Consider the following 11,921-nt stretch of genomic DNA (forward strand, 5'->3'; position numbering starts at 1 on the left):
TGGTCCATTCAAAGGGTGTGTTCTTCTGAGTTAGCTGGGTCAAGGATGATGCTATCTTTGAGAAATCTTGCACGAAGTGCCGATAATAGCCTGCTAGACCCAAAAAGCTTCGAATCTCGGACACGTTAGTAGGTCGTGGCCAATCCACGATTACTGCAACTTTTTGGGGGTCAACTGAGATGCCATCTTTGTTGATGATGTGACCGAGGAAGTGTACACTAGTGATCCAAAAGCCGCATTTCTTCAACTTGGCATAAAGCTTGTGATCACGTAGAGTCTGTAGAACTCTTCGCAAGTGGTGCTCATGATCTTCTGGCGATTTAGAGTATATGAGAATGTCGTCAATGAAGACAATGACGAACTCGTCAAGATAGGGTTTGAATACTCGAGTCATGAGGTCCATGAAGGCCGCTGGAGCATTTGTGATACCAAATGGCATGACGAGAAACTCGTAGTGCTCGTAACGGGTTCTGACGGCAGTCTTTTCGATACTTTCCGTTTTGACTTTTAGTTGATGGTAGCCAGAACGCAAAGTCAATTTTCGAGAATACTTGGGCGCCTTGCAGTTGGTCGAACAAGTCATTGATTCATGGCAGAGGGTATTGATTTTTTATGGTGACTTTGTTCAGCTCCCGATAATCGATGCATAACCTCATTGTGCCATCCTTTTTCTTTACAAATAGTACTGGAGCTCCCCAGGGTGAGGTACTAGGTCGAATGAAACCTTTGTCCAATAGTTCCTAGAGTTGAGTCTTCAGCTCTTTTCATTCTGTCATGGACATGTGGTAAGGGGCTTTTGAGATTGGTTATGTACCAGGTTGGGTTTCAATGGTGAATTCGATTTCTCGATCAACCGGAATACCAGGTAGGTCTTCAGGAAATACATCCGAAAATTCTCGTACCACGGGGATTTCATCAAGTATGGGGGCCTCTTGTTGAATATTGATCACATAACAGATACAACTACAATAACCTTTCTTAGAAGTCGTTGGGCTATCATGAAGGATCTAACACATGGAGAGGGAGAGACTCCAGTTCCATCAAAGACAAGCTCGAGTTGGTTTGGTGACTAGAGGAAGACCTTTTTGGCTTCACAATCAATAGAGGCATGGTTGGCAGCTAACCAATCCATTCCTAAGATCACATAAAGGTACTAATGCAGAGGGGAATCAAGTCTACGTGTAAGGTTTCCCCTTTTAAGAATACAGTACAAGATTTGTACACATCAGTACTAAGGGCGGAGTTACAAGGAGGAAAATATACAGATAATATATATCCTAAGGGTTCAAGTGTTGATGCCAACTTGGTAGCATAGTGTGGTGTAACAAAAGAATGAGTTGAACCAGAGTCAAAGTGAACATGAGCTAAGTGACCACAAATAGAAAATGTACCTGACATAACATTCTCAGTAACTTCTGGGTTTCCAGGCACTAGGGCAAAAGCTCTTCTTTGGCCTTTTTGGTCCCTCCTTACTCCTCCAGGTACCACGGGTTTTTGGACTGGTTCAGAGGGGCCAGTTGTAGGATTGGCAAGCTTTGGACAATCTCTCAACAAGTGGCCAACTTGGCCACATCTAAAGCATGCTCTCGTGTCTCGACGACATTGTCCCTAATGAGTCCTTCCATAGGTAGAGCAAGTTGAAATGGTGCCACCTCTGGGATTTGTAGGACCTTAATTGCTTGAACTGGTTGAACTAGTTATACCTATATTTACTCTCTTGGGAGGCGCGACACCAGGTCTTCTGTTTTCTCTTTCCCAAACTCGCTTCCTTTAGCTGGGTTCTTTAGAGCGCAAGGCTTTAATCCCTTTTTCCGCAATGTATGCTCGATCCACCACCTTCGCATAGGTTGGTAGTTTCAAAACCTCCAGCATGTCCTTGATTTCGGCATCCAATCCTACTTCGAATTTCCTGGCTTTTCGAGTTTCGGTGGAGATGACGTATGTCACAAATCGAGCCAGTTGCGTGAACTTGCTCTCGTATTCGGCCACCATCATGGTTTCTTGCCTTAGATGCATGAATTCTGCCGCCTTTTGTTCCTGTAACAAATCTGGAAGTATTTTTCATAGAATACCTCCAAGAATCTTGCCCAAGTCACAATATCTTCTTTCTCCAGGGTAAGAAGCCACATTTCTTGTGCATCGTCTTTGAAGGTGAATGTGGCGAAAGTCACCTTCTGCCTTTCTGTGCAATATAGCGCGCGAAAAATTTTCTCCATATCTCTGACCCAAGCTTCTGCCACCAGTGGGTTTGTACTGCCGGTGAATATGGTAGGTTTCAAGTCCTAGAATTGTTTTATAGTAGTTGGCTCTTCTCGTTGTTCAGGCAATCCGCTATTAATGTTGGTTTGTAAGGTTCGCAGAAAACTAGTAACTGCTCTTTCCATTATTTGCTCCATTGGATCAGTACCACTAACCGATGATTCGGTTCCATTTCCATCATTAGCCATTACTACAAGGTGAAAACGGTTAGTAAATTCCCCCTTTTTCTTTTTCTTTTTTTTCTTTTTTTTTGAACCACTTAGTATACATTTAATTATCTATGATTCACAAAATACTATAACAGTACATATATCATTTTTACTTATGCAAAAGAAAACATACTAGTACAACGTACTTAAAATACAGTCAAGAGTTAGTGTCTAATCCTATTAATACAAAAACAGAAGGATTAGACTAATCATGGTCAGGTCACCAAAAAAAAAAAAAGGATCTCCTGGTAAGGGACTATTAGGCCACCATAAGAACTGGCTCTGGAAAACTGGCCCATGAAATAACCCCGCGAGCTCACTATGCATGAGGGGCTCAAACTCCCACCCACTGAGCTTTACTTCAAAGCATCGTTATACTACCCGGACCATATAGACAGGAATACTGTGATCATAACCCCAAAACTCTCGTCCGGTAATCCGCACCAGTATCTCCAAGTATGATACACTGTTAGTGAAGTCCACATCTGGGGTCTGGACAATGTGCTATGGATGAAGTGTCGTAGTGCTAATGTGGCTGCTAGGATATGCATGTCCTCTCCTCTCCGTAAAGCCCAGGGGTAGAGATACAACTAGAAAATGCGATTGTCCTAGGTCTAGAGCAAGACCAACAACGTGGGTCGGCCCTATGTACCTCTCATGAGTGCTGCCTTGGTTAAGCCTCCAAAATATGAAATCCTCTTCGGGGTCGGCCTGCAAATACACAGGTCGCCCCATGAGTCGGTCAAGTGTCGGGTGGGCTTACCTGACAAGACTCTCTGAATCACCACATCGTTCTAATAAGTTCAGGATAAGATGGGATAAGATGAGCTCCTGGGGGCTCGAACCAAAATAACTCCATCAGGTTTGCCATTCCTACACCACAGGAAAACTTAGCCCATAAATATTTATAACACAGTTTACTTGTGTTAGACAATTTAATTTAAATTTTTTTTGTTTTGGAAACCACATACCATAATATCAAATAATAATATGAAATTAAATTTATTATTAGTATTTTTTTTTTTTGTGCCCAAAACCATTGCTTTGATACCACTTTTGTCATGACCCAAACCCGATACCCAAAGGCTTGACGTTGCAACAAGATAAAAATAAAATAATTCTAAAATTACTATAGTCGTAGCGCAACGGATAAATTAAATAAATTAAAATAAAATAATTGGGTACTAAAAGTTTATTAAAAAGAAACAAAAATAGTCATTTGGCCTTTTATTTTATTATAAGAGTCCAATCAAAAATACAAATAGTATAAAAAAAGAAAGAAAACACTGTGGTTTATCCCCCATCTTGATCCTGCTAAATCTCGTCACTTGAAAGGGGTAATAGCTCTAAGCACATAGCAGAGTGAGAAATATTATACTGTGAGTATAGGGGCATAAAATAGCCATGGATAGTTATTTAAGCTAAAATATTAACATAATTTAAGTGGAATAAACAAATTAATTAAGTGGCAGAAACTGTGACACCCTAAATATTTAATTAATACCACAACTAATCATGATAATAATATTAATACTAGTGGGAGTGATAGTAAAATAAAATAATTAATTTTCTATCGGTATGCGATAAAGTGTCATTTAATTAGGGATTAGTTTGTGTTTTTATCAAACGAAGGGGAATATAATTATTTTAAAGAATTGGGGCCAAAATATAATTACCGGAAGTTAATAAGATAAGTATAGATTTAAGAGATTTCAATCCAAACCTAAGGAAGATTGCTATGGACACGTGGTGGGTAATGGCAAGGCTTGCCTCCCTATAATGGGGAGGAGATCAAGATCAGTGCAAAAAAAAAAGAAGAAAAACAAGCAAGGGTATTGGAGATAGGAAACTAAGAAGTAAGAAGGTTTGTGATAGTAAAAAGTAAAGGCTAAGGGTTAATATTAAGGTGAGTTATATTATACTTTGAGTCACCATAATATATTTTACGTATGTTTTGGATTACCATAAATTATTTTACGCAATCTATGATTTATAAATTATATTAATATTTTGATTACGTTAATTATTTCTGAACTCTATTTGCTTAAATTGAAACCCATGGATATGTTTGTTTAACTTTTAGAAATTATTTGACAATGGTTTTATAAATAAATATGTTTTACCACCACGGGAATTCCACGCCATGGAGGACTTAAATAATCATTGGCCTTTGTTTAGCCACTTTGTGGTCTTCTGTTTGTCATGGATCCATTGACCTCTGTTCTGACTGTCACTTCTGTGACCTCTGTTCTGTTCTGTTTTGTACCGTGGTTATGGTTATTTATTTACATAATTTTCGTATTTCAGTTTCTACCACTTTGAATAATTTGTTTATTCAAATTAAGTTATATAAATATTTTAGCTTAACTAACTATCCATGGCTATTTTGTGTTCCCTATACTCTTGACATAATATTTCTGTAATACCACTGTTCTATAGTATGCTAATCGGTCCTTAATATGAGTATGGTGATGTGTTTAATATGATTTTATGTGCCATTTTGTGAATATATGTGATTTCGAAGTTCTATTTGTTCACCGTAGGAATATCTGTTTGAATAATCTGCTTTGGAAATTAAATTGAAGGCCTTATCGGCCACAGAATCCGAAATTGATTACGCCAATGTGATTGGCATAATTTTTAGAACCTACGGTGAAATTTAATTGAAAATTGATTCGGGTCAGATTAAATCGATTAAATTGATGAATTAGAACCCAACTACTTTATTACTATTATATTGGCCTTGGTAGGTTTTGTTATAAAGGCTTTATACACTCAAACTTCCCTCTTTAGTTTATTTTGACTGAATCTAACTCAAGAGAAGGAGGAGGGGGTCGGCTAAAGAGAGGAAAAAAGGAGAGTTGGGTGTTTGGCTCAAATTTGTGAAGAATTGGAAGATTGAACTCAAGAAATTGCTATAGTTTGGAAGATTGAGCCTCTAGGTAAGCATTTGGTCTTGAATTCATGAGACTTAACTTGTGATTTTGTGAATTAAAGATTAATTGGTGATCAAGAACAAGAGTTGTGCTATAATTGATGAATTTGAAACTAATGTGCACATGCATGTGTAGGATCACCATGATTTTGCATAATCAAGCATGTTTTTGTTGTGTTCCATGAGAATGATCACCATTTTTGTTATCTAAGTTGAGAATGAGGCTAATTCATCACATGCATACACAATTTATGAAGATGGGAGCTTTGAATGCATGGATGTGTATGTTAGAGTTGAGTTTAGTGCCAATTTGGGACATGCATGTGGTTAATTCATGAAAGTGGGCTCCATGATGTTGTGTTTTGGTGTTTATATCATGTTAGTGCAAATATATATGAAGTTGGAGCCATATTATGCAGGAAATGTAGTTGGAAGGTCGAATTGGAGCTCAAGAACTTAATCTGGAAACTCAGATTTTTGATGGCCGCTCGAGCGGGGGAAGAGCCACTCGAGCGGGAAAATCGTGCTCCCAGCACTTTTTGCAGAGTTGGATTTCCGCTCGAGCGAGATATCTCACGCTCGAGCGGGGAGTTTTGTAGACAGGCCTTCCGCTCGAGCTCTCTATTCCACGCTCGAGCGTATTTTTCATGCAACCAGTACTTTTGCAGGCCTTAAGGGTCCGCTCGAGCGGGTAAGTTGACGCTCGAGCGGGGACCCTGTCCTCTGAAATTTTGTATACTCGTTCTGTTTTTTGTTTTTCGTTTTCCGTTCTCTTTCACTTGTAAGCACTCTTAGGCATATGTTAAGCATTGTAAATGAGTTAATGAGATAAGAATAAAGCCTAAAGAGGAATATGTGAATCAAAGAACGGATTGAACTGTTAGTGACCCCTTTTGTGTTCATGAAATGTGTAGAGTCAAGCTCCAGGGCAAATCCACAAGGCGATCACTGTGAGTAATATCGATATTTGAAAGCTTAGCAATGTCCAACTGTTTATTCCCTTATAAGCTTTATGAGTTGCTAATTGGGATTGTGGACAAAAGTCTGACATGAACGAATGAATGGACCGAAGGTCGTTTCGATATGAATAAATGGACCTAAGGTCGTTTTGATAGAAATAAATGGACCTAAGGTCACTTTGACATGAATGAGTGGGCCGAAGGCCGTTTTGACACAAATGTATGGGCCAAAGGCCGTTTTGACGTAAACGAACGGGCTGAAGGCCGTTTGGACATGAATGGAAATCTGAATGGGCCAAAGGCCAGAATGTTTGGAACTACAGTCACTTGATTTGAATTTCGTATAGTTATATATATATCTGTTAAATAGAAATATGAATTGGGCCCAAGGCCGTTTGGAACACGTTGTTCTACATTGTTATGTAACTTCTGTATTTGATTTGATATTATTCACTGGGCTTTCGCTCACGCTCATTCATGTGTTTGTAGGTGAGCCAAGAGAAGTCCAGACCCAGCCTCAATGAAGTCTGTATGGAACAACTAAGGTTTTGAGAGAGTCAGCCCTTGTGTCTCACGCACGAGACCTGTCTTCGCCCTTTTGTCATGTATTTACATTTTGTCAGGTTGGCGAAGTTTTGAATACGTCTGTATGTAGTTTTGCTTGGCTGACTTAGATTTGAATGATCCTGTCTGTACAGTACTTATGTTAGTATACTTTCTGTTATGAGTTATTAACATATGTATGACTGGAATGTTATGATGTGCATATAAGCACGGCTTTATGGACAAAGTTTTAAAATTGCTTCCGTTTGGCCCCTTTTACTCTAATGAGTTTTGTCTTATTTGGTTTGAGGCCGTAGGTAATCTCGTGATTACTGGCCGGTTATGGCCTTAACCCAGAGGGGCGGGTTCGGGCTATGACAATTTCTCACTCTGCTGTGTGCTTATAGCTGTTACCCTTTCAGCTGACGAGATGTAAGGAAGACCCGTAACCTCATATAGTGGAACCTGAACAAGAATTTATGCTGATCTATTTTTTTTTTTTTTTTTCCTTTCCTTTCTTTTATTTTTATTTTTTTTACTGAGGCCCAGTCACTGCATAATAAAAACATAAATAAATAAAAAACCTATAGATGTATTTTCTCTTATTAAAATAATAGAATGAAGTAAATTTTTTGTTTAATTATGCAATACTACTTTTCGTGGTTGTTTGACCCGTTTGACCCACCACTCTAGATTTGGTAGAATAAAATTTTTTGTAAGCTAACCATGATGAGTTCTAACTCCTCTTTTGTTTTTATATCACAGGGATGAGACACTAACACAATTTTTTTGGAACAACGATGTAATATTATATTTGTAAAAATAGCAAAGTTGGTATTTTAGATATGCAATATATATGCTGCATTATGAATGTAATATCTCGTTTATTACCTTATAGAATGGCCAATAATGGTAACGGAAGCGAGTCATCAGTCAGTGGCACTGAGTTAATGGAAAGAATCATGAAAAGAGCAGTTACTGGCTTTTTGCAAGCCTTGCAAACTAACATCAACAATGGGATGCCGGAACAGCGAGAGGAGCCAGTTACCATAAACAGCTCCAAGATCTGAAACCCACCACATTTACCCGCGGTCCAGACCCAATGGTAGCGGACACTTGGGTTAAAAACATGGAAAAGATTTTTTGTGCTTTACCCTGCACCGAAAGACAGAAGGTAACTTTCGCCACTTTCACTTTCAAAGATAATGCACAGGAATGGTGACTTCTCACTCTAGAGAAAGAAGAAATTGCAACTTGGGTAAGATTCTTGGAAGTATTTTATGAAAAATACGTCCCAGATTCGTTACGGGAATAGAAAGCGTCAGAATTCATACATCTAAAGCAAGGAACCATGACGGTGGCTGAATACGAGAGCAAGTTCACACAACTCGCTCGGTTTACGACATACGTCATCCCCACCGAAGCTCGAAAAGCAAGGAAATTCAAAACAAGATTGGATGCTGAAATCAAAGATAGGCTTGAGGTTTTGAAACTACCAAACTATGCAGAAGTGGTAGACCGAGCATACATTGCAGAAAAAGGAATTAAAGCCTCCCGTTCCGGGGAACCAAGTCAAAAGAAGCGATTCTGAGAAAGAGACAACAGAAGATCCGGAGTTGTGCCTCCCAAGAGGGTGAGTACGGGCACAACCAGCTCAGATAATCAAGGTTCTACTAACCCCAGTGGTGGTAGCATTCCAACTTGCCCTATGTATGGAAGGGCTCATTGAGGACAATGCCATCAAGATATGGGAGTATGCTTTAAATATGGTCAAGTTGGCTACTTGTTGAGGGATTATCCAAAGCTGACCAATCCTAGATCCAGCCCATCTAGACCAGTCAGAAAACCCGCAGGACCTGGAGGAGAGAGGAAGGACCAAAAAGGCCAATGAAGGGCTTTTGCCTTGGTACCTAGGAAACCAGAAGTTACCGAAAACGTTGTGTCAGGTATACTTTCTGTTTATGGTCATTTAGCTCATTTTCTCATTGACTCTGGGTCAACTCATTCTTTTGTTGCACCACACTTTGTTACCAAGTTGGCATCAACACCCGAACCCTTATGATATATATTGTCTGTGTCTTTTCCTTCTGGTAATTCTGCCTGTAGTACTGAGGTGTACAGATCATGTACTATATCTTTAAAAGGCAAAATCTTATATGTAGACTTGATTTCCCTCCGTATTTGGAACTTTGATATAATCTTAGGGATGGATTGGCTGGTTACCAACCACGCCTCTATTGATTGTAAAGCCAAAAATGTCTCTCTCAAGTTACCAAACCAACCCGAGCTTGTCTTTGATGGGACTGGAGTTTCCAACCCTCCCTGTATTATATCCTCCATGACAGCCCAACGACTTCTAAAAAAGGGTTGTTGTAATTATATCTGTTATGCGACCGATACACAAAAAGAGGCCCCCACAGTTGATGCAATCCCCGTGGTTTGAGAATTCCCGAATGTCTTTCCTGAAGATCTACCTGGTATCCCGATCGATCAGGAAATCGAATTCACCATTGAAACTCAACCTAGTACTCAACCAGTATCAAAAGCCCCTTACCGCATGTCAATAATGGAATTGAAAAAACTAAAGACTCAACTCCAGGAACTCTTGAACAAGGGTTTCATTCGACCTAGTACCTCACCCTAGGGAGCTCCAGTACTATTCGTAAAGAAAAATGATGGCACGATGAGGTTATGCATCGATTACCGGGAGCTGAACATGGTCACCATCAAGAATCGATACCCTCTGCCATAAATTGATGACTTGTTCAATCAACTTCAAAGCGCCCAAGTATTCTCAAAAATTCACTTGCGATCTGGTTACCATCAACTAAAAGTCAAAACGGAAAGCATCGAAAATACTGCCTTCAAAACCCGTTACGGGCACTACAAGTTTCTTATCATGCCTTTTGGCGTCACAAATGGTCCGGCAGCTTTCATGGACCTCATGAATCGAGTGTTCAAACCCTATCTTGATGAGTTCGTCATCATCTTCATTGACGACATTCTCATATACTCCAAGTCACCGGAAGACCATGAGCAGCATTTGCGAACGGTTTTACAAACACTATGTGATCACAAACTTTAGGCCAAGTTGAAAAAATGCGAATTCTGGATCACTAGTGTACACTTTTTCGCTCACGTCATTAATAAAGATGGCATCTTGGTTGACCCCCAAAAAGTTGCAGCAATCGTGGACTGGCCACGACCTACTAATGTATTAGAAATTTGAAGTTTCTTGGGTCTAGCTGGCTATTACCGACGTTTCATGCAAGATTTCTCAAAGATAGCATCACCCTTGACCCAGCTAATTCAAAAGAACACACCCTTTGAATGGACTAACAAACAAGAGCGTTGCTTTCAAGAATTAAAAAGTCGACTTGTGTCAGCTCTTATACTAGCACTCCCTATAGGAGCAGATGGGTTTGTAATTTATAGTGATGCCTCATACAATGGTTTGGGTTATGTTCTTATGCAAAATGGAAAAGTCATTGCTTATGACTCACGCCAACTAAAGACTCATGAGAAAAACTACCCAACTCATGATCTAGAATTAACTGCGATGGTCTTCACCCTCAAGATTTGGCATCATTATCTCTATGGTGCAACATGCGAAATTTACACTGATCACAAGAGTCTTAAATATCTGTTCACACAGAAGGAACTGAATATGAGGCAATGACGGTGGCTAAAATTTATAAAAAACTACGATGTAGAAATCCATCACCATCCAGGCAAAGTTAACGTGGTAGCAGACGCACTGAGCCGAAAGATGACCAAAAGTTTGACGTGTACTTTCGTTCCCCGCAAGATCAATGGACTACTCACCAATATAACCGTGGAACCTGTATTGATTAAAGAAATTAAAGTTCACCAATGTGAAGATAAACTTTTGAAGAGAAAGTATGAGGAGCAAAGGAGTACGCCTGATCCTGATTTCATTATAAACAATGGGATACAAAAATTTCAGAATCGAATTTGCGTACCTGACATTCCGAAACTCAAGAAGAAGATATTGGTGGAAGCTCATAGCTCGAGATTTGCAGTCCACCCTGGCAACACAAAGATGTACCATGATCTAAAGAAACACTACTGGTGGACAGGTATGAAAAGAGACATAGCAAGCCATGTCTCCAAATGTCTGCATTGTCAGCATGTTAAAGCAGAACATCAGAGACCTACAGGACTGCTGCAACCACTCCTTATTCCTGAATGGAAATGGGAGCACATTACTATGTACTTTGTGGTCGGGCTACCACAATCATTTTCAAAGAATGATGCAGTATGGGTTATAGTAAACCGATTGACGAAGTTGGCGCATTTTCTGCCAATCAAAATCATATACTCTCTTAATAAGTTTGTCAATTTATACATCAAGGAAATTATTCGTTTGCATGGTACCCCAGTTTTAATCGTGTCTAACCGAGACCCCCGCTTCGTGTCTCACTTCTAGAACAAATTGCAAGAAGCTTTAGGAACCACACTGAAGTTTAGCACTACTTATCACCCACAAACTATTTTCATTGTCATCGACTGTAACTCTGGAGGATGACTGAAGCATCAGCGTAATCTGTAGTGCTTGTATACGACGCTGATATTAATGGTGTTAACGAAGCAGCCGAAGCAACGTTTTGGTCCATCGCAGTCAACGATGGCAGTAGTTGGGATAAGCAGTGTTGATTTCCTCCCGATTTAGGGTTCCTCCCGAAACGCCAATGTAGAATTCGTGCTGTTTATATTCGTAGATTCAAAACCCACATTTAGGGTTTTAACAATAACACATAGCAATGTTCAAATGTGGAAATTGTCATCACCAATGTTTCTTTATACAGTCTAAAAGATTTAATCAAAGACGAGGAAAAACTAAAAAAACCCTATAGTGCGCTCGATGTCCACAAAAGTAAATTCAAAATTACACAAAACCAACATTGCCCTCTAATTAAAACATAAACACACGGCAGATGAAGGCCAAATGTGACATTTCAATCATCTCAGGACTTTTTGGTTTAAAAGAAAATA

General features: G+C 39.5%; 1 protein-coding gene across 1 annotated transcript; it reads right to left on the bottom strand.

Annotated features, from left to right (window-relative positions):
- Positions 1 to 1,770: 1,770 nt before the first annotated feature.
- Positions 1,771 to 2,216, bottom strand: LOC145791784 (uncharacterized). The gene is made up of 2 exons (XM_082872221.1): positions 2,088 to 2,216; positions 1,771 to 2,037 (listed from the first exon to the last, which is right to left on the bottom strand). The coding sequence occupies exons 1-2, from the start codon at positions 2,214 to 2,216 to the stop codon at positions 1,771 to 1,773; spliced, it is 396 nt and encodes a 131-aa protein (XP_082728347.1).
- Positions 2,217 to 11,921: the final 9,705 nt, after the last annotated feature.

Source organism: Camellia sinensis, chromosome 5 (assembly GCF_055761805.1).
Source record: "Camellia sinensis isolate YWXY chromosome 5, ASM5576180v1, whole genome shotgun sequence".
In the NCBI taxonomy this organism is placed as follows: Eukaryota; Viridiplantae; Streptophyta; class Magnoliopsida; order Ericales; family Theaceae; genus Camellia; species Camellia sinensis.